The sequence below is a fragment of the Pyrus communis genome, chromosome 5 (genome assembly GCF_963583255.1).
Source record: "Pyrus communis chromosome 5, drPyrComm1.1, whole genome shotgun sequence".
Lineage (NCBI taxonomy): Eukaryota > Viridiplantae > Streptophyta > Magnoliopsida > Rosales > Rosaceae > Pyrus > Pyrus communis.
The window spans coordinates 7,619,714-7,646,257 of NC_084807.1; the positions used below are offsets into that span (position 1 = coordinate 7,619,714).

The 26,544-nt window shown below is 36.7% G+C and overlaps 3 protein-coding genes across 6 annotated transcripts; 2 read left to right on the forward strand and 1 right to left on the reverse strand.

Moving 5' to 3' along the window:
• Nucleotides 1-93: 93 nt before the first annotated feature.
• Nucleotides 94-9,187, forward strand: LOC137733752 (protein ARABIDILLO 1-like). The gene is made up of 12 exons (XM_068472932.1): nucleotides 94-2,207; nucleotides 2,386-2,544; nucleotides 2,627-2,707; nucleotides 2,836-2,967; nucleotides 3,541-3,668; nucleotides 4,389-4,476; nucleotides 5,270-5,364; nucleotides 6,925-6,988; nucleotides 7,691-7,866; nucleotides 8,108-8,329; nucleotides 8,444-8,528; nucleotides 8,656-9,187. Exons 1-12 carry the CDS (start codon nucleotides 858-860, stop codon nucleotides 8,830-8,832), a joined length of 2,757 nt encoding a protein of 918 aa, XP_068329033.1. The 5' UTR covers nucleotides 94-857; the 3' UTR covers nucleotides 8,833-9,187.
• A 727-nt stretch (nucleotides 9,188-9,914) lies between these two features.
• On the reverse strand, nucleotides 9,915-15,229 carry LOC137734620 (uncharacterized). Its single transcript, XM_068473862.1, has 12 exons — nucleotides 14,952-15,229; nucleotides 13,921-14,005; nucleotides 13,770-13,821; nucleotides 13,656-13,676; nucleotides 13,512-13,565; nucleotides 12,561-12,611; nucleotides 12,174-12,236; nucleotides 11,271-11,336; nucleotides 11,052-11,090; nucleotides 10,816-10,938; nucleotides 10,623-10,715; nucleotides 9,915-10,503 (listed from the first exon to the last, which is right to left on the reverse strand). Exons 1-12 carry the CDS (start codon nucleotides 15,046-15,048, stop codon nucleotides 10,237-10,239), a joined length of 1,011 nt encoding a protein of 336 aa, XP_068329963.1. The 5' UTR covers nucleotides 15,049-15,229; the 3' UTR covers nucleotides 9,915-10,236.
• Nucleotides 15,230-20,655: 5,426 nt separating this feature from the next.
• Nucleotides 20,656-25,405, forward strand: LOC137734128 (uncharacterized). 4 transcript variants are annotated; one of them, XM_068473419.1, is made up of 6 exons: nucleotides 20,656-20,859; nucleotides 21,355-21,787; nucleotides 22,557-22,810; nucleotides 22,892-22,948; nucleotides 24,277-24,710; nucleotides 24,897-25,405. In XM_068473419.1, exons 2-6 carry the CDS (start codon nucleotides 21,384-21,386, stop codon nucleotides 25,215-25,217), a joined length of 1,470 nt encoding a protein of 489 aa, XP_068329520.1. In that variant the 5' UTR covers nucleotides 20,656-20,859; nucleotides 21,355-21,383; the 3' UTR covers nucleotides 25,218-25,405. The 4 variants fall into 4 exon arrangements, with proteins under 4 accessions (XP_068329520.1, XP_068329519.1, XP_068329518.1 ...); XM_068473418.1 differs by having other exon boundaries at nucleotides 21,366-21,787; XM_068473417.1 differs by having other exon boundaries at nucleotides 20,657-20,859; nucleotides 21,383-21,787.
• The last annotated feature ends 1,139 nt before the right edge of the window (nucleotides 25,406-26,544 follow it).

The window sequence follows — 26,544 nt, forward strand, 5'->3', positions numbered from 1 at the left end:
ATTTTGCTTCCTTTATAAATTATTAATAGCCCAACAATTGCATAAACCAAAAAATTGAATATTGCAAACTTTTGATGCTCCTTGATGAGCTTGCTTATATAGTTTTCACACCATTCTTCTCTCGCTCCTCACGCACACCTCAATGCTGTATTTCTTTTCTCCCTTTACCCCCATATCTCCACACCCTTCCCCTTTCTCTCTCTAAATTGGTGCACAAAACCAAGAACCAAGAACCAAAAGCCTAATCTAATTCCTAATTGGGGAGAGAGGGGTAGACACATGCTTTGAGGGTTTGGCTTTTTAGCTCTCCTCCTCTTCTCTTTGTCAAAAACACACCTGAATTCTCTCCTACCCTTCCTTGAGCTTTGCCTCCTCTCTCTCCCCCCATCACTCCCTCATCAATTTGCAGCTTCCTGCAACACAATCTGTCAAAGGCACTTGATTTACTTGCGAAAGCTTGAAGATTTAAGGGTATCCTGACAAACCCACATAGCATCAGCTCGCAGGTTTGAAAATAACCATTAATTTCCTCCTCTGTGATGCATTTCGGATACCAAATTCAATTGGGTATTTGAAATCGGTAGACTTGGATTGCTGTTTATTGTGAAGCTCTAATTCTGTTTGGTAAATATATACAATTTGTTTCTGTCTGGGCATTAGGGTTTTTGAGGTGGAACAGTTTTGGTTTTTGGGTTTGTTGTGTTCCTTTTTACTGGTTCTAGAACTTGGGATTTGAGCTTAGAGGTTACATGTTTATGGGTCTGTGTGTTGTTCTTCAGTGGTAATAAAATTTGGGTATGTGAAGTTGAATGGTTTTGGACTATCGGTTTCTGGGTCATCTGTATATTGATTGAGATATGAGTCGTAGGGTGCGGAGAAAGGTGGCTAGGAAGGGGAAGGAGAAGGTGGTTTTGCCTAGTTATCCAGAAATTGAAGATGAAGTTTCATGTCCAATGCAAAATGGGATTGTTGATTGGACTGGTTTGCCAGATGATACAGTCATTCAGTTGTTTTCGTGTCTGAATTATCGTGACCGGGCAAGCTTATCTTCAACTTGCAAGACATGGAGGGTTCTTGGAATTTCGCCTTGTTTGTGGACTTCTTTGGATCTTCGCGCTCACAAATGCAATGATACCATGGCATCTTCACTTGCTTCAAGATGTGTAAATCTTCAGAAGCTTAGGTTTCGTGGGGCAGAATCTGCTGATGCAATATTGCATCTTCGAGCACAGAATTTACGTGAAATAAGTGGCGATTACTGTAGAAAAATAACTGATGCTACTCTATCTGTGATCGTGGCGCGGCACGAGTCACTTGAAAGCCTCCAGCTTGGGCCAGATTTCTGTGAAAGGATCAGCAGTGATGCTATAAAAGCAATAGCTCTTTGCTGTCCTAAATTGAAAAAGCTTCGACTTTCCGGAATTAGGGATGTGCAAGCTGATGCTATTAATGCTTTATCTAAGCATTGTCCAAATTTGACCGATATCGGGTTCATAGACTGTCTGAACATCGACGAGATGGCACTGGGAAATGTTTTATCAGTTCGATTCCTCTCTGTTGCTGGGACCTCAAACATGAAATGGGGCGTGGTTTCACATCTTTGGCATAAGTTGCCTAACTTGGTTGGGCTAGATGTTTCAAGAACTGATATTGGTTCTGCTGCTGTTTCACGGTTGTTATCATCATCACAGAGCTTGAAGGTTTTATGTGCCCTGAATTGTCCCGTGCTTGAAGAAGACAGCAACTTTGCTCCTCGTAAATATAAAAATAAAATGTTACTTGCCCTTTTTACAGATATTATGAAAGAAATAGCTTTTTTATTAGTCGACATTACAAAGAAAGGAAATAATGTGTTTCTGGATTGGAGGAATTCAAGGAACAAGGATAAAAACTTGAATGACATTATGAGTTGGATTGAATGGATTCTCTCTCATACTCTTTTGCGCATTGCCGAGAGCAATCAACAGGGTTTAGATGTTTTTTGGCTCAAGCAAGGTGCATCTTTGTTGCTCACTTTAATGCAGAGCTCACAAGAGGATGTCCAAGAAAGGGCAGCTACAGGACTTGCAACTTTTGTTGTTATTGATGATGAAAATGCTAGCATAGATTGTGGGAGGGCTGAAGCTGTTATGCGAGATGGTGGCATATGTCTTCTCTTAAACCTGGCAAAATCTTGGCGGGAAGGGCTCCAATCAGAGGCTGCAAAGGTATAGAATTTTTTTTTTCTCATGCTATTATGACAATCGGCCCTTTTGACTAATTGTTGTATTATATGGTCTATAGTGTAGAAATTGGTCATTTGGTGATACACAGATTCATGATTATCATGCATGTAGATGTGGAATTAGGCTGACTCGTTCCTTTAAATGTTCATTACTTGAATAGGCTATAGCAAACTTGTCTGTGAATGCCAATGTTGCTAAAGCTGTTGCTGAAGAAGGTGGGATCAATATTCTTGCGGGTTTGGCAAGGTCTATGAACAGGCTGGTCGCTGAAGAGGCTGCTGGAGGACTATGGAATCTTTCCGTTGGAGAAGAGCACAAGGTCTGATAGTCTACATTCTATTGTCTTATCACTTACATATGCCCCAAAATTTACTTGTAATCAATTAGATTTTTCTGGTCAGGGTGCCATTGCTGAGGCCGGTGGAGTGAAAGCTTTAGTTGATCTAATTTTTAAATGGTCATCTGGTGGTGATGGAGTTCTGGTACATTACTTTTTTTTTTCTCGTATTTCTCTCTTTATGTATGATGCTTATATTTTATGCAATACACTTGGGGTTGCTGTTGCATGGTGGTTTAAGCTGTGCCTTGCTTTCCATGTGTGTCATTTCAGGAACGGGCAGCTGGTGCACTGGCGAATTTGGCTGCTGATGACAAGTGTAGCACAGAGGTTGCTGTGGCAGGTGGTGTGCATGCTTTAGTGATGCTTGCTCGTAACTGCAAGTTTGAGGGAGTACAAGAGCAGGTAATAGAACCTTCTGTTGCTATTGTTAAGCTCTACTTGACAACTCAACAAAAATATACTTCAAGTGTGTACAATTTTTCCTATGGCTCCAGATGGTTGAAACTTCAGGCAAAACTTAGTTCCAAGAAACCTTAAAAGCTGGTTTTGATCTTGACACCCACCACTTCAAGATTCAGGTTGTGGTGATTGGTTTGTCCTTTGTTTATAGAAAATCTCGCACTATTTGTGATGGTTCTGCAAAGCCTGCCTAGATCTTAGGTTCATATGGTGTACCGCTGTATCTAAGTGCCAATTTATGGCGCAGTGTAGCATTAAATTAGTGAAAAGTTTTCCTTATTCTATATAGCATCTGGTTCTTCTAGGGACTTTCCTTCACTATTGTATATGCTTCACTCATTCAGACTCATCTGTGATACCTTTCCCAACATGATCTTTCTTTTCTTTTTTAGTGGTTCAGGTGTGCATCTTGCATTGGTTCTCTCTCTCTCTCTCTCTTATATGCACCTGTATGTGTGCATTGTATTTTTATATTTATTTTTTTGCAAATTATCAATGCACTTCTTCTTATACCAGGCTGCCCGTGCCTTGGCAAATTTGGCTGCCCATGGAGACAGTAATAGTAATAATGCTGCAGTTGGACAAGAGGCAGGTGCTCTTGATGCTCTTGTTCAGCTTACACAATCTCCTCATGAAGGTGTCAGGTAGTTTAATCTGGATCCTCTCTTTGCATTTTTTAAGCAACTCTTGAATCTTTTTGTATCAGTCTGATATTATTTTGTTATCTACATATATTTTCTTTCAAGCAAACTTTCTATTATTTAAATAATTTTTATTTTATATATGCATCAAAGGTTTAAGATACTTGCATGCCCCTTCACCAATTACCACAATAAAAAAGAAACAGAATCCCACTTAAGGAACAAAATTAATAAGAAATTATCAGTTGTTTAGGAATGTTCATTGTTGAGTGTGGTGCTTAAGCTTTAGGCTTGTTGAGAGTATATCTCACTTTTGGAATGCAAAGCATTGTTTATTATACAATGTTAAGGGCCTCTGCACTGTTGGCCCATTGTTTTAGGTTGGATGCCTTCGACTTTTACTTGGTATCAGAGCGGGGAACCCAGTATAAGTTATCTACACTTTGGGCTGCCACACTGAGGGGCATGTTGAGAGTATGACCCACTTCTGCAATGTAAAGCCGTGTGTTTCAATATAATGTCTTGGCCCTTTTCAACTCATGACCACTGGGTTTTGGGTTAGATGCTCTAATTCTTTCCAGACTAAAAATGCTGCTGTGTTTTAAAAGCTGCTTTAATTGCTTAAGAGGCTAATTGGAATTCTAGTTCACTCATTAGTTGTTAATTATCAACTTCTGTCTATGCAATCAATGTAAAACTGTATCTTATTTTACCGTTGGACAGGCAAGAGGCAGCTGGTGCATTGTGGAATCTATCGTTTGATGACAGAAATCGAGAAGCAATTGCTGCAGCAGGCGGCGTTGAGGCCTTGGTATGATATTTACCTTGAATAATCACAACCTTATAATGTCAACATAATCCATGCTAGAGTCTCATTCAGATCCCTAAAATAAAGTGCTTTTGGATAAGTATTTCTTGGAGTTGAACATTTTATTTACTATTTATTTACCCTGTAATAAATGCTACATTATTATGAAAACGTTTTTATCAAATGCTATACACATCTTAGGGTGACCAAAACATGTTACTTTACATATTTGGATCTACAAAAAAATCAAGGCAAATTAATGAAACAGATGGTTTAGAAGCTTCTTTGTGTGTGAACCATTTCTTATCTGCATCAAGATTTTTGGTCATGATTTGAATGGCATTTCGAATTTGGACTTGCACATATTGAAGTTGATTAACTGGAAAACGCTTCTAACATAAATATTTGTTTTATGTACTGTTAGTTTTTTATTTTTTATTTTCTCTATTGCAATTTAAATCCAAAAATATAATCTGGGTCCAGTTGGTTTCTTGTTAGTTGGGCTAAAAAATGTGAATGTTGGCGGTGCTTGAAAAATGGTCCCTTTAGCTGCTTTTGCTTCTGCCAGTTTGTGGAGGAAAAAAAATAATGTGGATGTTGTGTTGAGTATGGAAATTTTTTTTGTTTAAAAGTTATAGAACATTTTGAGAGTTTACCATTTGACCTGGAAAGTGATACTTTAACATTGTTGTTCTTTTTAAGCTTAAGTGTTCCCACTTGCTAAAAAACGGTTTTTGTTATTTCATACCCGATAATGTTGCACTGTAAGTTTAAGCTACCTTATTTGGGTATGCAGGTTGCTCTTGCACAAGGCTGCTCAAACGCCTCCCCAGGCCTACAAGAACGGGCTGCTGGTGCTCTTTGGGGATTGTCAGTGTCAGAAGCCAATAGGTATGTGCTTGCTCTTCATAACACACCAAGCTAGTTCAAACAAATACGAGCCAAAGAGTTTGGACTAGTGATGCATGTCTTTCTGGAGATATTGTTCATTTTTGTTTTAGTTTATGGATCAAAACCTTTTGGAATACCTGATCTCAGTCAGGTTCCTTATTCATTTAGCTGGATAATGATGATGAGCTAAAATTTTGATGAAAAACAAGCACACACCATGCTTAACAAAAGAAAAAGGAAGGAAATAAAAGAAGAAAAAGATGCATGCAATTTACAGATGTCAGTTGCATGAGATTCCTTTCCGATTATATCTGGAAGAATTTTTATGAGTTTGAATATCATATAAACTACAGCTGTGATGTAGAAAAGACTAATATTCAGCAAGTTCCTGTTCGATCAAATTTAATTATAATTTATTTTGTTATGTGGTTATATGTTAATGAGAGACTTTTTTTGCAATGCAGCTAATGCTTATGATGGTAGCTAGACACTGGGTAACCAATAAGAAATCATTTCTGGGGAATGGATTTTATTTGTTACAATGTCATATTGGCATCTATCGTAATTTTTGGCTCTGCCAAATCTCAAATAATTTTAATTTACTGATAGCCTAACATAGACAAAGCTGTATCTTATATTGCATGGGCATGCAATTAGTTTGTTTCATGTTTTGTTCTCTTTTCCCTTTTCATTTCATAAACCTTCACGTTTGCATTTTTCCAGCTTAATTGTGTTGCATTGCATTGCATTTTTTCCCTTTTCATTTCTTAGAGCTTCAAAAACATTCCATGACTTGTTTGCAGGAAGTCCTGTAAAGTCACAGCTCTGGTATGGACATTGTGCCAGATAGTGCAATTCTGATATTTAAGGTGTTTGAGTTTGTGAGTGTAATATTGGGTCGGGTTAGGTTTAGAAAGTTTTACCACTTTAAAGTTTTTCATTGTTCTTTTATTTCTAACCATAGGGTTACTTTGTCATAAGATATTTCTGTTCATTTGGTGTGCAACTTCTAATCAAACAGACTTTCCAGCTTTAACTTCTTAACACGTTTTAACAATGGAATTTCTCCTTATTTCATTGGTTGAGAAGATTGAACTTTAACCAAAAGTGTATTTTACATGAAAACCACAAGAAGGTAGCGAATCTGTGAGCAATTCTTCCAGTTCTCAGAAGCAGATTCCATCGAAGTACTTGTCAACCTGAAATTATAATATTATATAGTTAATGCCTACAATTATTTTGCTTCTTTGTCATGGTTTTTGTGGGTAATGGAATAATTTTTATGCTGGAATGTTGGTCCAGTAATCTCTACGATTGTTTAGGATGCCCAAAATTACTCAACTGTGTGCTTTTAAAGAATAATCATTTGTGCATTTTATGAATGGATCAACTGACTGTGATCTGCAGTAGATTTCCTTTTTCTCCGGTCACATTGTTATTTCTTGAAATCTGTCATACTCTTCTATCCAGAATACTCCTATGTTCTTTCATTGAGTATTGATATGAATTTTAATTTAACACTGTCACTATTGATTTTGCTCACTTTTTGTTGGTTGTTAGCATTGCCATTGGACGGGAAGGAGGTGTTGTGCCTTTGATTGCATTGGCACGCTCTGAAGCTGCAGTAAGTATTATTTTATTTTTCAATTATTATTTAAGATGTTCATGTTCCATGGTCAATTAGAGAAAATCAAGCACTATTATTTAATTAACTTAGGTATTAGCCGTCGTACATGCAGATTGTTTCAGAAATTAGTTTAATAGTAATAGAACGTGGTGGATCACTGCTCACCTAGGCACTGGAATTCAGCAATCAATTTATGGGCGTAATTTTTTGTCTTAAAAGAAAAATAGGAGCAGAATCTAATACCATTCATTGAAGTTACGTCTGAAAGGATTAGTATGAGTATTTTCGTGTATCCTTTTTTATTCAGTAAATAATAGCTGACAGTCTGTATGATAATGTTAACAAATAATTGTGGAAACTGAAGCTAAGACCTCTACATCCAGTATTAGCTGTTTGGTCTTGTTTTACATTTGATGCACATGACAAGAGAAGCTTTTTATACTTGAACTTGTGTGTCGATGCCTGTAACATCTTTTCGAGTGCATAGTTTCTCATGGCCTTGCATATAAATTCATTCATGTTCTAATTGGATACGCTTTTGGTCATTCAACCTTTTTATAGTCCTTCATGGGTATGCTTCAGTGAGTACAGTGCAATTACTTGCAAATATATGCTCATATTTCCTTACAACATCCTTTTGTTGAGCTTTCTTCGTTCATGTAATTGGAAAAAGATTTGATTTGATTTTTCAACTTTCAGGATGTCCATGAAACAGCTGCGGGTGCTCTTTGGAATCTTGCTTTTAACCCTGGTAATGCTCTCCGGATTGTGGAGGAAGGAGGTGTTCCTGCGCTTGTTCATCTTTGTTCTTCGTCGGTGTCAAAAATGGCTCGCTTCATGGCTGCGTTGGCATTGGCATACATGTTTGATGGCAGGTATTTGTAGGCCCAACTGTTTTCTGTGTGCGTGCTACTCATTCTTTTGTTTCAAAATGCTGTTGAATGCATGGGATATTCTGTTCTGTATGTGATGTGGTTTAACATCCTTGTGAGTCTGTATGCTTCTATGTGGCCTCATTTTCAACCCACTGCGTCCTGGGTTCAAAACCTCCTCCTCCCCTTAGTCTCAATAGTAATATCTCTTGTAATAAGATAAAACTTTGTTAATACTCTGCAGAATGGATGAGTATGCAATGATAGGGACTTCGTCGGAAAGTGTCTCAAAGAGTGTGAGCTTAGATGGCGCTAGAAGGATGGCTCTGAAACACATTGAGGCCTTTGTCCACACTTTTTCTGATCCACAAACGTTTGGTGCTGCTGCAGTATCATCAGCCCCTGCAGCGTTGGCGCAAGTGACAGAAGGTGCTCGTATTCAAGAAGCAGGACATCTGAGATGCAGGTTCTCTCTCTCTATCTGAACTAACGATTGTTGTCTACGAGGCTGAAATTTTAAATTTGCCCTATAATTTTGCATATTTTTTGTCTGAACATTGAGTTTTCCTTGTACTGTCAGCGGGGCTGAAATTGGAAGATTTGTTTCCATGCTACGGAATACGTCACCTGTTCTCAAGGCATGTGCTGCATTTGCTCTTCTTCAGGTAAATGTGCATACTAGACTCACCTCTGTGAGAAACACTAGTCCTTTGTGTAGTTCAGTGCCAACTTTAATATCCATTATTTATTGATGGAGAACGATCCTTTATATATGTATTCTTTCAACTGCAGTTTACCATACCCGGTGGCCGGCATGCCATGCACCATGCTAGCCTTATGCAGAATGGAGGAGCAGCACGCCTTCTGCGGGCTGCAGCTGCTGCAGCAACTGCCCCCCTTGAAGCCAAAATCTTTGCTAGAATTGTGCTTCGGAATCTTGAGCATCACCAAATAGAACCTTCACTTTAATTTATCTGTGATCCGCCGGCAAAACATCTCTGTTTAGAATCGTTGATGGAGGCTGATTTCATACTTGGTTACAATCTTCCGCGGACGACATGACATTGCACTATAATCTTCGGTGTAACAAATCGGCTTGATCTTCATTTTTTTCTTCCTCCCCACATTCCTTAGGCATAAAAGATGGTTAATTTAGGTTCAAGTAACTTACTCCCTTTGTACCAAATCATATGAAGAAAAAGAGAAGGTTGTTTTGATGGGGGAATAATTTTAACTTTTAAGAACTTGTACCTTAACCATTTTCAATTTTTGTTGGAATTCTTTGTGATGACGGTTTCTATATATTTTAAAGCTGTTTGAGACTCGTCGAGGCAACATTCTGATGAAAAATTTCACTACTTATTTTTTTGTTCTACTGTTTTTATAGGTAAGTTATGTATGGCAAGGGAGAAAAGTAAATAGGGTGAGCGGAAATCACCTCTTCCTCGTATCCGAATATGATTGGAATTCAATAATCTAAATATTGATAATCTGAATATAAATGGATTAGGATGTGGATCCAGTTGATCTAATTCGACTTAATATAACATAGTATTTATTTCATTTAAATTTATAGATATTAGTTGAATTTTCCAGGTCAACCGGCCTAGGTTCCTACTCCAACAATACTGATATTGTCATCAATATTAATAATAAAAATTAATAATACAATAAATGAAGTTACTAATTAAAATGTAAAAGGTCCCGGGTTCGATGCTTTAAGCTAGTGAATCTGTTTGACTATGATCACGGGTAGGATAAAATTCCTTATAGCCTCTCCAGATCCGAAAAGGATGGATAACCATATCTTACTATCAGTTGTCCCCCTTTTATTAAAAAAAAAGTTACTAATGACATTTTTGAATTAGATCCGATAAGGAATATATCAAATCCCATACTAATCGGATATGAGTCGACAAGTCAAATCCGATTATGTGACTACGCTGCGGATCTGATGATCTGATCATAAATGGACCAAGATATGAATCGAGACTGATCTTATCCAAATCCGATTCGTTTACAGGTCTAGTTGAAAGTAATGGCCCGAAAGGTGGAAGATAAAAAGTACAATAAAGTTGGGAAAGTCATTTACATACTCTACTACAATGTAGAGTCTCCGTAAAATTGCTTAACAAAGTATTACATCAATGATTACGAAACCATATGGCAGCCGGCAGCCGGCAATCGTAAAAGTAATCGTCACCGTCTCTACACTGCAACCCGCTCTCCCTTCTCCAATGGTGCAAAAAATAAACAGACATAGCAAGTCCCATTCGACTATAGTGCATGGAGTAGTAAGAATATACGTAGTAGCGATCATTTCAGAGCGTTCTTTTGTATATTTCGTGTTACCTGTAAACCCCGAAACTCACATTACACAACCCTCAGCACCACGTTCTGATACTCACCGAGTCCAACAAGATCCAAGTAGTTGTTCCAGATTAACGAAAGTGTTGTTGGAAATGAAGGCTCTGCTATCTTGTGCTGCGTTGAGTCTTCATCTTCCAAGTATGGCACAATGTACGTTTTCATGTCGCTTCGAGAGATCTGCAGATGGCCCCCCGACACATTTATGAACTTAACCTTTCCAGCTTCGTCCAAGGTTTTCAAACCAATCCAGTCTTCAGTGTACAACATGGTCTGCAGGACGATACGTGTTATACTCGAAAATCCTATAGCTTTCTAATATGGACTTTTCTCCACGGTCTTGGATTCAAAAGCATAACACTTGCGCAGGAAATATTGAGTAGATAAGTTACCTCTTGCGCAGGCAAAATAGGATCAAAGGCCCCGTCTGGGAAATATCCAAACCATGAGGTCTCCTTGGGTATCAGTATAGTGTCTTGCTCAAACTAATCATGGACGGACATGGGACGCAATCAGAAAGAGAAGTTAGAATTGCAAATTAGATCATTTTAGTTGGGCAAAGAAAAATGTAACTCTAAACCTCACCATAATCAAGACTAAGTTCTCTAAGCTAGCAAACCGTTCCTTATAAGTGGAATTTCTCGACGCTTTGATTTCATTATTCAACTTTGGAAGGAACCTACACCCTTTTAAATAGGCATCGATGTCCTAGAGAACAGAAAAGTTGACCAAGTTTAGCTCTTGGTGCTGGGGACATGTGGTTGAAGAAATCGCCAACGAAAAGGAATGTTTTAAGCTGAAAACGGAAGTATTGTACTCACTGTCGGGATTTTAATATAACCACTTGGAGCCAAATGTTCCTGCAAACCCATCAAAGATAGGCAACTTAAATGGTATAAATTACCAACGGATATAAAATAAAATGGAGAGACAGGACAAGTGTGTCCCGTTCGAATACATACTCATTTTACTTTCTCAAGAAGCTTGAATGCAAAAAATAAAAACCAAATTAGAAACTTGAGAGTTCAACAAAGTTCAACCTGGATATAGTCGCTGTAGATCTCTGACTTGATTAATGTATCCAGAAGAACGCAAATCCATTCGGACTGCAAAATGTAAAGCATGTCAAACCAAGCTGCAAAATCTTAGATATATCAATAACAAACTAATGTATTCACTTGGTAGGCAACACCAAAATGCATATTCGATACTTTCCTTCCACAACACTTTTTAAGTCGATTTGTCTATTGTTGTCACTGGTTCGAAAGACCAAATGAACCTTTTTGTTTCTCTTCTGATTACGTTACGATTGAAATAGAATATTGACAAGCCGAAGTTTCTCACTTCAGGTTTTCAAAATTTGAAAATGAAAATGAGAACCACAATATCTTGTCGATCTCATGGTATAGATCCTGGTTGTTTTACATTGAAACAATATTATAACTTAGTCATGGAATTAATTTTGAAGTAACATGAACCATGGCCCAAGCAAAGCCATGCTCCAAGTGCGGTGAGACACATGAAATGTAGTTTTGTAACTGGATTCTATATAAAAAAAACTACTCGAATGAGGACATTACAGAGAATATAGCTCAAGTGAATACTTAAGTCTTTGTTCCAAAGGAAACATCATTATATTTCCGAACAATTCTCCACAACTGTGAGTCCTTCTAAGTTAAGGATGCTTTCGCTTTACCTAAGGAACAACGGACGTAATTGAACTGTGTTGACAATATCTGCATCTTACATACTAGGAAAGTAATTAAATATTCTTTGTAATAGATGTTGTCCTGTCTATCATGCTTTGTGTCCAAACTCTTTATTTAAGTGAAGTATTTTTCGAAATACAAGAACCCTACACATGTCTTGTTATATATTATCAATAGTTTCAACGTGACAGAATATTTTCTGAAGCTAGAGAAGGAAGTGGAAGAAGCACATACTTTACAAAATGGAATAGAAGCGATACCAGCATGAATACCTGCTAGTGATATGAGATTTTTCACCTGTTTCACATACAATGATAATAGAATGGAATACTAGTTTGTTAGAAAACTGATAACGAAAAAAAATAAGTCAGCACACTCATCGTTGTACAATACACTAAGTAGCAAAAAACAAGGAAATGTAACAAAACCCTTTTGAATAGCATGATAAAGGAATATACGCCTTGACAGATCTTCTAGCATATTGAGTGACTAGATCAAGATGAACTTTCCTTACCAGGAAAGCACTTGATTTATAGCATATTGTACGATCAAGAAAAATGATTTGCTAAGAAAAAGAACTGAGAAGGGAAATATCACTTATATGGTCAAGTTAGTTCTTACAGGAGGTGCTCCGTCACAAAATTGAATTACTCCTCGTCCAATCAAGTTACCCTGTGAAACAGAAGGAATGTGGAATATCTTATCAACTAAACCATACGAATATAAATTTTGAATAGTAAAAGACTAATTGAGTAACTAGAATGAATAAACGCAATCAGATCACAAAACAATCATAGAAGGCAACTAAAAGTCTAAAACTCCAAAAAATTTCATGAAAATTGCTCCACCTTTTTACTGAGGCAATTATGCAATCATTAAACTACAATACAACTGAGCACAGTTACAACTGTATCTATGTACATCTTTCATGTCAGACGTTCTTCAATTTTTAAACTGGAAGCGTATCTGCGCTCAATTGCCAGTACATCATGATTGCAAAACAAAACAAAGGAAAAGGATGCAAGGTGAGGCCATCAGCTATATAGCACAGTCCAGATAGAAAAAAGCTTTAACACTCTAAGGCCTCGTTTGATAGAGAGGATTAGCTTGGATAGGACTATTCAATATATTAAAGGCATTTTGAAGGGAGAAATGGACGACAACTTCTCTATTTTGTCCAAGTTGAAGATTACTCATGAAGAAAAGTTGTCGCTTTTAATCCTACCATTTTTGTGGGGACAGATAGGGATATCTTTTCTTCATGAGTAATCTTCAACTTGGACAATATGGAAGTTCTCATCCATTTCTTCCTTCAAAATGCCTTCAATGTAGTGAATAGTTCTATCCAAGTTAGCCCTCCCTATCAAATGAGGCCTAAATGTGTACAGGTGGTGAAGAATTATACGTCTTTTTTTTCTTTTTATTGCACATGCATAATGGCTTTTATATCTGACAAAGTACGAAGTTTCATCGCGACATGGATGGGGAAGAAACATCACATCATATAGCAGCAGATGCTGAAGGAAAAACTTGACCAGGAAATTAATAACTTTTACAACTGCTGCCAATCACCTGAGAAAGTCCAACCATGTTGTAACCGTTACTTAACTCACTCATATTTTTCACCTGTAATTGACATGAAAAATTGTTAAGAAAGATTTTATAATTAAATTTTTAGAATCAAGAATCGAATGTATTACCAAACTATATCACCACCTTCTCACAAGCAATGGCCGTCTGCAAGCAGAAGTATAATAAGTTAGTGTACACAATTACACATGGAGCATTATTGATAACAAGCAATCCTTGTACTATTAGTTCAAGAGTCACCTGTTCCGATAAGGGCATTGTCCAGGAATCCCACGATCCATCCCCAATTTCTCTACAGAGAAAAGAAAATGAGTACATTCAGAAAACAAACTCGTGTATAAGATGCCCATATACATCATAAATACAGTAAAACAAATTTTTTTTTGCATACATGCAGTATCCTTGGGAACCTGACCAGTTGCTTAAGAGCTCAGTGAACTGTGTGACTCCTCGGTTGCTGCATTTATCACTGATTCCTGTCATTAAATACAAATAAAACCCCATCATTATGATAGATTAATAATTAAACCAACTCTTCCCAGCATACTACAAGAATTTATCTAAAAAATGAGTTACTAATCCATCTAGACGCAAATATCAGAGAATCTGAGAGACGAAGTCATTTCAATTAAATTTCACTCACCGCTTTCTTTCGGAAGCCCAAGCAATCAGATTTTATAAGGTAATTACTGAAAGAAGATCTACAATGGTAGCAATTAGTTTTCTAAGTGAAAGGGTGAAGCAAAGAACAACTCAACAAAGTCATCAGCAGAATTTGTATTAAAATTAACGCTCCTACTTCTTCGTAAGTACCAACCAATTCGGTGAGTCCACTATTTTTCTTCCTTTATGTAAGACAAACTTGCATGGACAACATGATAGCTACCTAAATAGATAGATACACTTCTAAGAAAACGTTCGTTCTTCTCTCAACTGAGGAAATACTAAGGCCGAAAAACGAAATGTTTATAACCTATGATTCTTAGGTGACTAGACTGAAAATCAATTGTTAACGAATGTTATTTATGTACACCTTTTAACAACAAAACAAATCCAAACTGTCAATGATCCAATTGACGATGAATCGTCTCAACATTCGGGCACCAAATAGTTATAAGTTTCCCAGAGAAGCAAGGTGCAAGCAAACTATGTAGGACACAAAATTAACAAGGTAAGAGCATCAACCCAATTGGGCAACAAAATTCAGAACTATAAAAGCAAACTAACCGATGCTAAGACTGGCAACTTAAAAGGGTAAAATTAGCAAATGATGCCACAGAACTAGAAGCTAACTAAACAGCATAAAATTCAAACTTCCATTGAATTGCTTGTTCTAATTCACAACAAAAACCACTAAAAATAAAAGAAAATCTGCGGAACCCATGAAGTTGAAAGGAAAAACAAGAATATGAGAGAAATTACCATGAAAAACAACGAAAGGAACAGAGTGGGTTAGTGGGATGAGAGTGATGGTGAAGAAGAAGAAGAAGAAAATGACTGGTACTGGTGGAGAAGCCATTGTTGCCAACTGGATTTTGCTTCTAGTTGCCAAAAGCTTTGGCCTTCGAGGATTTTAGAGGGATTAAGAGTTGAGAATCCTAAGATTTTGGGTTGTTTGGGACTCATGAGAAAATTGTGTTTCATATGTTTAGAGAGGGGGAGAGGGAGAGAGAGAGAGCAGGTGGGTTGGACAGTTTCTGGAAGGAGAAGGAGCCAACTACCCTTCAAGGGGTTGGAGCTGACGATTGCCATAAATAGGAGACAGGTGTGTTTCATATGTTTAGAGAGGGGGAGAGGGAGAGAGAGAGAGAGCAGGTGGGTTGGACAGTTTCTGGAAGGAGAAGGAGCCAACTACCCTTCAAGAGGTTGGAGCTGACGATTGCCATAAATAGGAGACAGGTGTCCATTAACCCCATCCAAAAGTCATTTGAGTCAAACAACTCATTGACAATTTGTCAACAAACAAGTGTTCTATTTTTTTTTTTTTTTTTTTTTGTTCGAAAAAAAAATGTGTTCTATTCAAGTGATGTTTGTTACATGCAAAACATTTACTTTATATTTATTTTGTCAAACTAGATTATTTTCATTAAATAAAAAGACCAACACAAGCAAAAAAAAAAAGTCCAAAAAGCAATCCACAACCTAAATACAAACCCAATAGCAAATAAGAAAATATAATAAAAAAAAAACCAAATGTGGCTAGTTGAATAATAACAAAAATACCTAAATTGGAATAGAAGCCAAATGAGCTCCATCAAAAGGCCACCACCACCAAGAGAACGAACTAACGGAACAACTGGATCAACGGAAAACAAGATGAGCGATCCCCGCACAATGAATGCTCCCATAATCCTAGCAAACAGTGCTAAAAACACTTTAACAGCCACCAAACATTCAAAGTCATTTGAGTCAAACAACTCATAGACAATTTGTCAACTAACGTGTACTATTTGTTATATGGAAAAAGCTTTTTACTTTATATTTATTTTATTTACAACGTATTACCTTGGAAAATAAAATTAAAAAAAAACTAAAATTTTAGCCATGAATAGAATTTTAACCAATCATTATAACTTTTTATAATTCTAACCAAAACTTAACATAAAAATACTACATTACTTTTTATTTGGAATTCACACCCATTTACTCGCTCGACTGCATTCACACTCATTTCTCAACTACTCCACCCCATTCCATTGCACTGGGTTGTCGGGGAGCCTAGTTGCTCATCTAAGTTAGAATCGACTAACCTAGCTCTTACACCATGTGACGCAAGGCTGATGTCAGCTATAATTAGGGGTGCAACTTGGGTTGGGCCAATCCAAACCCGCCTATGTCCAACTCGACTTTAAATCCAAACAAGTGGGTTTTTTTTTTTTTAGTTATAACCCTCCCGAACCCAACCCAAGTTCAACCCATTCATTGACTGGGTTGAGTTGGATTGATCATTTGTTTGTCCATCCTCAACCCAAGCTGACTAACCAAACCCAATCTAACCAGATTGTAACCCATATCAATTAATGTTCATACTACACCCAAGTGAGCCAAGTCCAAAAACCAACGCCCTTTCTAAATTTTTTTTTTTTAATAAATTACCCTTTATAATTACTAAAGCTTTTAGAGAATAAGAGGCTTTGATTAGTCAGCTCATATTCATAGTCTCTAAATCCTAAAGCTTTATAGTAGATTGATTTATGAAATTAAAGTTAGCTAGATTTGATGCTACTTGGCCTAATTTTTTTTTAGAAATTCTTGGAAACTAAGTTGGTACAAAATTAAACTTGAAAAAGTTGGGCAACTCGAACCCAACCCAAGTGAACCCTAACCCAATTAAATCCGAGTCCAAATGAACCTGAATGAAACCCAACCCGAACCCAAGTCTGAATTGTAAAAGTTGGGTTAGGGTTGCGTTGACCTTCCAACCCGCCTAACTTGCCCGAGTTGCACCCCTAGCTATAATTACAAAATTAACAAAAGAATTATAAAGATTAATGAAAAATACAAAAAAATTATAAAATAAATCATAAAATTAATTAAAAATACAAATGTATAAATTATTATTATTATTTTCATAAATACCTGTTGACCCTAAAAATTACAGAACCTACGTGGCGCGCAGGCCGAGTAACTAATAAGCTAACTACGTCCTTCGGTCGAATGCGGGGCGTGCCAACTCGTCGGCCGAGCCTGGCCGAGGAGTAAAATTTGTTGATGTAGCTTTGAGCGCGTCGCTGACTTCTTTATCTTGCGATTGCGACCGAGGAAGGAACACTCTCGGTCTCTGGGTTCTACAGCCTGAAGACAAGGCTGCTAATTCTGCGGAGTTCACAAATCGTCCGAGCCCGATTCGGTCACTGTGATTATATTCGTGAGAGTATAAGCACGTCGAATCGAGACCAAACTGTATGGGCACAGGTACTCGAACGTGATGTATGTCTTGATGGTAAACGTAGTTCGGCCGTCGGAATGCCGAACCCTGAAACTCACTTGTGAGTATCCAATCATAAAACCACTCGACGACCAGTACGCCGAGCAATGTAATTCGTAACACCTAACTATGCCGAGAAGGCTAGCAAGGTGACCTCTTCCAACAAAGGTTCGAAAACCTTTCTCGACCGAGACTTGGATAGATAATCGGTCGACCTCGACGCAGTGCTGTTTATCCAAACTGAAGATGCTTCTCGGTCGGCTGATTCTGCGGCAGCAGTGCTGTTTATCCAAACTGAAGGTGCTCGCCGGGCGCTTCCACAGTGCTGTTTATCCAAACTGAAGGTGTGTTGGCAGGAAAAGAAAAGGAAAAATCTCAAGGTGTTGAGAGGTTTTGCGCAGGGCACTTGTATGCTGATCTGAAGGTCATTTTCTGTTGCATGATTTCTTGTATTTATAGTGCTCCGTTCCTTGAAACCAATTCTGATTTGGATTGGGAGTCCTTGTCCCGTTTTGACTCTAACTCGAACAAACCCACTCCCTCTGGGATTCTGAATTTTCCTTCTTTTCGAGACTCCATTCCTTGCCGGTCAAGAATCCTGGTTGTACCAGGACTTCCTCGACCTTTTCTATTCATCCGGACTACTTAGGATAGGGTTTGGCCGACCCTGCCAGCTGGCCCGGGATTTATTACTCGGCCCAGAGTATTTGTTATTACCTTGGGCCGAGCACATCCTGCTGCTCGGCCCAACAATAATATTTTGGGCCCAAACAATACCTAACCATGTTCTTCCACCACCACATTTCAATATTTTCAAATACTTTCAACCAATCTCTTATTATCATCTGAAATAAAAAAATAAAATTATCATTTATTATTTTAATATAAATTGTCTGAATTATTTAATTTATGGATGGATGTGCACTTAGATAGCTACTATTCACTTAGAGAATTGAATTGCCTATTTCTCGTGGGCCTTTTAAGGGTGGAAATGCTTTTGGATGGAGGGAATGCATTGGATGCTCTTGAAGGCGATATAAATAGAAGTGCCTCATGTAAAGTGTCCTAATTGTCAATTTTATGTTTCAAGTTTTGCATTGCAGTGTGTGATTACTGTACCTTTAGTGGTTAAGGATTTTCCTTTGTTCTACAATAAAGGGTGAGCGTGAGTTTGAGAGCTTGAAAAAAAAATTATTGTGATGTTAGCTTATCACATTTGATTTGTGGATGTATTAATTTTATTTTTGTATAACGATATGTTTATACCAGGTGACAAGTGAAACAGAATATTATCTAAAAAATTTATACAACTTAAATAGTCATTTCATATTACAGTATATAATAGCATCTCTATTCAATATTTCAAATGTGATGTGCAGTGCCTAACTTTCTTCCAAGTTGCTATAAGTGATGTGGGATTTAACTGCTTGATCTCCAACATTTTCTTTTACAACAACAAAGTTTGGTGTCAATCTTTTTTAATTATTATTTATTGATGAGTCACATAATCCACCAGTAGCATACAACGGTATATATACATTAAGGGTCAATTTAGGATTGTTGTGCTTTAAAAAAAAATGTTGTGCTTTTAGATTAATCAGTTGTAAGATAAAGCAGTTGAATGTTTGATAAACTGTATTTTTAAAAGTGTTGTGAATATGAAAAGTAATGTAAAAGTGTTTGGTGAATTTTAATGTAAACATTGATATGATTGTACATAATAATAAAAATGGACATAGTAGTAAAGATGGTGGCAACGACAACGATATTGGGAGTAGTGGTGGTGATGGCAACGACAACGATATTGGGAGTAGGGCTAACAATAATGTGATTTAAATTTGTCTTTGAAGAGAATCAAACATAAGATCTCTCATTTAGAAGTGAAGAGGAATACCACTAGACAGTAGTACTAACTGTCTCCAAGAAATGTGTTAACTTATTATTTTATTATATATTGGACCCCTGAGACACCTCCAAGACCAGCACATGACATCAAAACGTACCTATTTAACTATGATGCCTCACTTCCAAGCCATGACTAAAACAACCTATTAGTTTAACAACACGATATCATTTCTTCTCTTTTATGGCTGCATCTAACTTTTGTGTTAGACTGCCTATGTATCCAAAGATGAGATCAAGTCATTCGTAGTTCACCTTTATGTTAAGCTCTAAACTTTCTCAAGGCATTAACTGGCAAGAAACATAAAGTTCCAAAATCACTCAATTGAACTCAATAAGCATGGTTCACTAGGTTCTAGACTACTTAACGCAACCATTTAGCAACATGATTGTTATTCATCTTTCACATATATCACACTGTTTTTCAACAACAATTCTACAATCACAATAAATAATCAATTCAATGAATTAAAAGATGTACTATATTAACATTTAAATACATTACTCAACCAGTAAGATAAAAAATGCATTCATAAACCATGCTTCATGAAATCATAAATAAATTCACTGGAAATCACAAAGCCTAATTATGAAAAATCAAACTTTGTAACTAACTAAAATTTGACAAAAAATAAAATAAATTCACGTAAATACGAAACACGAAAAATTAAATAGTGAAATACAAGGACGAAATTTCACGTCTATAGTTTTTTAGAAAAAAAATAATTTTAAAAGTTGTATTCTATTGGTGAATTATGAGACCCCACACATCAGTAATAAAATCGACTTTATTTTTATTTGTTGTAAAAAAAATACTAGAAAACAAAAAGTTAAATGACTCATCTGCCACGTCAATTATGACATTTCCTTTAGAGAGAAAACCCTTGATATCTTTTAATCTTAATTGACATATTTGCCATCTTTTTGGGAGATGCTCTGATACCATCTTCAAATTTTGATCTTTTTTTTTTAAAAAAATTTGTTCTCTACCCGATATGCCAAGTTAATCACAAGTTGTTTTCTTAAAGGTTGACAAGATCGCAAAATGTTGAGACAACAGTCGAAAATTTTCAAACAAAAACACAACATGAAAGATCATTGCGTAACATGACGCAACCAGTTTAAGAAATAAATAATGTAAAACAAAGTTTAATTCATAATTTAATACATTGAATATGTAAGTAAACCTAGTACAACCATTTGCCAAACATACCCTTCCAAGGCGGACAGCACATAACAATTCATCAATCTTTCCATTTGGACCCACACGTGCGGCCCAAGTTTTGATCGCATCCCCCGACCACTTCAATAGAGAGAGAAACGAGAGAGCAACTGCGAGCGACTTGGGGGAGCGAGAAACAGTCCCACCGAGAATCTTTGCCCTCAAACCAATCAGAGTCCGACTCGTCTCGCATACGGTTACTGGCACCGCCGCTAAACTGCGCCGGCGGTGACATGTTCCTTCTCGCTCTCACGGACAAAAGGTTTTTGCAATACCAGGTTGGTCTCTCGCTCTTTCCTCTGATATATTTTCGAGGGCTTAGGGTTTTATGGTTTCTATTGGAATTAGAGGTTTTCATCAATTGAATGTCTTAAATTTGGGGCTTTTTGTATTAAGACTAAGCTTTTTGAATTCGATTTCCTAATTTTTCAAAATTTAGCGTTGAATTTTGCAGTAGAAAATTTTGGGGATTTCTTTAGTTTTGTCTGTTTCCAATAGTAGTTTTCGAAAAAAAAAAAAAAAAATTATAATTCCACGGTCATTGATTGATTGATTTCTTGTTTGTTAACTTATTGTTAAGATTATGTGGGCTTTCGTCAGTTAAACGTGATTAAATTTTGTGCTTACGAACCAGAAGGTTGAGATTACGGGTAGGCCGTAGCGTGGGGTTTTCTCGGATTTGTTTGATTGGGAATTCTTATGGCTGCTTTGTTGTTATAGATTGAGTTGGGATCACATATTTAGTTTTAATTATTATTTTTATTTCTGAAAAGACGGATTCTAGTTTGTGTGAATTTGCAGGATGGGCCCTGAATTGGAGCCGAAACCAAAGTCGGGAACTGGAATGGAACTGTCAGTTGCTAAGGATGGAAGTATCAACCGAGACCTAGAAGATAAACTTATGCCTTGTGTAAGTAACTACAAAGATAATATTTTTGACATGGAAACGCGATTGGTTGGACAAACTTCTGCATCAAATGTAAGGGAGAATGTGGAGGTAAACAGAACTGGGTTTCCAAGTCCTAATGTTGTGCAGATCGTTGAAAGCGAATGCGGGGATTTGACGGAGAGTTCGAGTTCTTTTGGTGATACAACTTCAGGGACAGAGAATGGTTATGTGTCGGATGGTGATGAAGTTCAGTCGCCGTTGCATGGAAATGAGTTCGCCCCTTTCTATGATGAATATTTTGGTGCAGTTGAAACAAGGTACGTTTTGGTTTGAATTATGTCATGTATGATTTTGGTTTGAGTTATGTCGTTTATGTCTTACTTAGATCTTGTCTATCGGGTAGCATTAAAGATATCACACCTAGCATACAATTACAAAGGTAAGGTAGACGAGTCTCTTGTTTGCAATCTGGTCCCTATTTTTCAAAATATTAATCGTATTATGTATAGAGGTTCGATAATATTTGTTGATTTAAGTTTGTCAAATGGGGCTTTCTTAGCTTGAGGCCATGATAGAGATGGATTTTGGCTGGAGTCACTCTTTGGAACAATTTCCTTTGTCTGTGAATGCTCATTTAAATAAATCTTATGGAGTGACAGTTAGGCCTGGTTCTAACCTGCATTGCCAGGGAAAAGGAAGGTGAGAATGAATGAGGTGAATATTAATCTCTGGGTACTGGATGGGGATAGGTTCAACTCCTTCCTTCAGGTTCTAGCTACTAATAGTATGAATATCATTTGGGGATAGGATCCCACTTTTTGGGACGTGATCATGTGAGACAGCTGGTCGATTAGTGGTATGTTGCCGGTCAGCTACATATGTTAAAATCTGTTACCACTTTGATGAAGATCAATTCTATCGTGAATAAAAAGGAGGCATAGTTGCAAATTATTCTGATTTTAAAGATATACTTATTTCAGTTTTTTAATGGTTGTGCCCACTATAGTGTAACCATGATATATATTGGATTCAACTGTATTTTATTGTGACATTCACATTGTTTTATGTGTATATCTGATTGTCTAGGAGGAAAAGGTTGACCACTCATTGGAATAAGTTTATACGTCCTCTTATGTGGCGCTTGAAATGGCTGGAACTGAAGATTAAGGAACTTCAGTCTCAGGACAAAAAATATGATTTACAGCTTGCAAAGTATGCCCAAATAGAGCAGTCTGAATTTGATGCAATGTCAAAGTTAACGAAAAGGAAGAAAAGAAAGAGAGTTGAAGATACTACCAATATAGCATGTTATATGTCCCAACATAATCTTTTCTCCTATGGTATGAATATCTAAAACTTTTCTTCATGCATTGTTGGCAATTAAAAATCTGTTTTGTGTTTCATGTTCTTTCCTTTTCCAGAAAGTAAGAGGTCTCGTGCTAATGGTGTTTTCATGGAGGGAGACTGGGGTGATTCTGGTAAGTACGGAATATTGTTTTGTCTACAATTTTGGTGGTTGCGTACCTTGCTAGTACACTAAACTTTCCTTATGGGTATGCATACATGTAATTTTCATGTGCAAAACGCCTATGAAAGATAAGTGTGTATGCCTCTGTTTCTGCATCTGTTTTGTTTTTTTACTTTACGAGGGCTAATATAGTTGTGTATCACCATGATTGTTGGCTTTTATTTAGTTTCCATAATGAAGTCAATTTTTTTGCACATATTGGAACACTGCCTCAACATATTAATTGCATGCTGTTGATGATATAATCTTTGTAGTACCGATTTTATTGGACAAATAGATGTTTCCCAATTTTTGTTCTTTGTGCTGGAAAGTGAAATTCAGAAATTGAAGGAGACTTTCTATTCGGTTGTCTGTCCTTTAAAATCCTTTATATGCATTTGCATTTTCAGTTGTTAATTAGGCTCATTTCCTACCGCTTATTATTCATCTGAGGAGCTCTCAGATTTTGATAAGTTGAAAGTACCCTCTTAGGGTTTGTCTTATCAAGAAAACAGTAGAAGGCTTTTCATTATTGCATTTACTACCACTATAAGTACTGCAGTGAGGTTATTTTACCTCATCGTGGGAGACCAATCTTTGTCTGAGTATTGTTAGACAATGAATCTTCTACTCTTCAATTTTGTGCAAGAGTCCGATTCTTATCTGAGGAGTGCTCAGATTTTGATAAGTTAAAAGTACCCTCTTAGGGACCTGCTCCTTTTTTGTTCTATCAAGAAAACAGTAGAAGGATTTTCACATATTGCATTTGCTACCACTATAAGTACTGCAGCGAGAATTTTTTTTACCTTATCGTAGGAGACCAAATCTTTGTTTCTATGAATTCTTTGTTTGAGCATTGTTAGACAATGAATCTTCTACTCTTCAATTTTGTCCAATTCTCAAGTTGTAAGTGCATTTATTTTCTAACATAATGTTTACAGGGAAGTCCTGTGGTCTTTCGACATGTTTTTGATTTTCAGAGCTTGTCATGGAAAAAACCTAGTGTTAAGAATTTAGTACATTATATGCTAAAGTTGATTTAAGCTTATTGCCTCATTAACCTCTTACGTTCTTAAGAATTAGACAACATTTTATTGATATAACGCTTTTCCTGGAATTTTAAAGAATTTGAATTGTTCCATGGAAATGTTGGGACTTTGAAGTTTCTTTTGGTTTATGCTATTGCAGGTTCTGTATATATTTTTGAATGCTGAAATCTGTCACTTTAATTGATTATTTGATCATTGTTTGTTATTTTCCGTTCATTATTTTCATTCCCTTTTTTAATCTTCCATATAGCAGGAGACAAAACTTGCACTGGCAATAAAGATGTTGAGACAAATGATATATGGTCATCTCTTGAATTCAGGGATGGAAATAGTTCCTTGGAAGATATTCTTTGGAAGATTGAAGTGGTACATTCAAAAGTATGGAAGTTGAAGACTCGAGTGGACAAGGTTGTGAAGGAAAATCAAGGAAACATTTCTTCAGCTAACAACTTCCTAGTACCCTGTGATGCATTGATGGGATCTGCTCAAAATCCTGCTTTTCGTGGTGAAAATGGAAATAGATTACTGTTCGAAAGTTTATCCACTGCATCTATGCGTATTAAATGTGACACGGGAGATCCATTCTTGCCTGAGATTGCAGTTTCAAGTCTTGCAGAGCTGACCCCTCGTCCTGGTATTACTGTAAACACAGATCAGCCTCTGGTTGGCAGTGTACTTGAAAATGTAAGTGTTTCCTTTACGAATTGATCAAAACGCTTTTATTTTTTGGTTTAAATTTATTGTATTATATTTGTGACTGACCATTTTTATAGATTTGGCACTGTTCTTGTTAAATGCTGCTGTGTTATAACCATCATGCTGGATCAATCATGAAGATGGACTGTTAACCCTTATGTTGTATTGTGACAGGCCGGGGATATACACCTTATACCTAAGGATGCTGTCAAGGCTGAGCCATGTGATTTAGAAGTTAAAGATCCGTTCATACGGAAGCCTTGCATATCACCTCAACAGCAGAAAACCAGTTGTCCTGCTCCAGTTTCGGAAACTGTGTTGCCCACAAATGTTCCTGTTCGGTATTCAGAAAAAGTGATGCCCACAAACTCCAGTGTACCTAATGCAACTGAAGAACCAGATTCCTCTACCAGGACTGCCTTACCTTGGAACACAAGAAATCAAGGGAGGCGAAAACCCGGCTCGTACTTGAAAACTTTAAACCGGAAATCCTAAAGTTAGCTGGTTTAGAAGCGGCGGTAATTTTTTTTTTTTTGCAATGGTCTCTTGTATATGCTACTTATTCTGCTGTAAATGCTTTTTGTCACACATGCTTATATGATTTCAACTGTAAATCCTGCTTCATCAGGCCAGCAAACTACAGTTTGCTGGAAATATTAAAAACCTGTTTCGTGTTTGATCAATTGAATTTCGGCATTATACCTCGATTACCGTGTTCTTAATAATTGCATTTTTAATTGCTTTGCTTGGTTGATTTGTATATCTGAGGGTCCTCTCTGTATTCTCTTTGTGATGATCCGAGGGATTTTTCAATCACATTCGTTCATGGTATATCGTGCGGTCATAAATTATTGTAAATCTTTTTATTTAAAGTTAAATGTAAACAGTACCTGACGAAAACTGGTCTCACAATGTACGATAAACGGATGTGATTGAGGGATCACTAGGATCCTCATTCGATTTGTATTCGATGTGATAAAAAAATTTCCAAAAGGTAATTTTGTATTACGGTAAATACTTGTTCATGGACTACTATTATTGTAAAACAAAGCTTTTTAGCCAAAATGATTATTGAGATTTGTATAACTTCTCACTTTGGTCGTTGAGATTTGAAATCAATACAAGTGGTCCCTGAGATTGTTCACCATCAATCACTTTGTCCTTTCGTGCATAGTTATGTTAAATAAAGATTAAAATGACACAACTACCCTCAATTTAATAAATAGTAAGCCAAAATGATTTGATAAAAATTGAGGGTATTTTTGTTATTTTATTCTTATTTAATGAAGATTTTTTAGGAAGGACAAAAAATATTGATTGTGGACAAACTTAAGGACCAATTTTATCGATTTCATATCTCAAGGATCAAAATGAGGAGTTGTGCAAATCACAGGGACTATTTCAGATAAAAAACCTAAAAACAACATAAGGAATTCAACATCTAGAAATATCGTTGTACCAAGGTTCTCTTGCTAGTACATGTATGTGTTACGATCACAATTGTTGCAATCTATTTTAATTTTATTGTATTTTATTTCTCAAAGTTGTGTAACTATGAAAATACCCCTAAAAAGAGCTAAGTAAAAATCTTATGTGGACATTTGAGCTCTTTTCCTATTTTGTCTCTTTTGTTATGTTATTTGAATAGTACTTGAGGGTACAAACGTGTAAGCGCAAATGTGACGTAAGTCAAATGTGTTAAATCTCATTCCTCTCCTTCCAATCTTCATTTTGACATATTATACATTAAAAAAATAGTTGGGTTGTGAGCTTGTTATGTTCTGTGAAGAATTCTGGCAAAAAACTCAGCTTCCGACAATTA

What these genes read in the sequence shown, in the direction of transcription:
- LOC137734128 (XM_068473419.1), top strand. Translation starts at nt 21,384, where the DNA reads ATGGGCCCTGAATTGGAGCCGAAACCAAAGTCGGGAACTGGAATGGAA. An exon ending in TTTGGTGCAGTTGAAACAAG is followed by an intron (nt 21,788 to 22,556) that starts GTACGTTTTGGT and finishes CTGATTGTCTAG; the next exon opens with GAGGAAAAGGTTGACCACTC. An exon ending in TTGGCAGTGTACTTGAAAAT is followed by an intron (nt 24,711 to 24,896) that starts GTAAGTGTTTCC and finishes GTATTGTGACAG; the next exon opens with GCCGGGGATATACACCTTAT.
- LOC137734620 (XM_068473862.1), bottom strand. Translation starts at nt 15,048, where the DNA reads ATGGCTTCTCCACCAGTACCAGTCATTTTCTTCTTCTTCTTCTTCACC. An exon ending in TCCTTTCGTTGTTTTTCATG is followed by an intron (nt 14,006 to 14,951) that starts GTAATTTCTCTC and finishes ATTTAATGACAG; the next exon opens with GAATCAGTGATAAATGCAGC. An exon ending in CAATGCCCTTATCGGAACAG is followed by an intron (nt 13,677 to 13,769) that starts GTGACTCTTGAA and finishes TTCTGCTTGCAG; the next exon opens with ACGGCCATTGCTTGTGAGAA.
- LOC137733752 (XM_068472932.1), top strand. Translation starts at nt 858, where the DNA reads ATGAGTCGTAGGGTGCGGAGAAAGGTGGCTAGGAAGGGGAAGGAGAAG. An exon ending in CCGTTGGAGAAGAGCACAAG is followed by an intron (nt 2,545 to 2,626) that starts GTCTGATAGTCT and finishes TTTTCTGGTCAG; the next exon opens with GGTGCCATTGCTGAGGCCGG. An exon ending in TGGCACGCTCTGAAGCTGCA is followed by an intron (nt 6,989 to 7,690) that starts GTAAGTATTATT and finishes TTCAACTTTCAG; the next exon opens with GATGTCCATGAAACAGCTGC.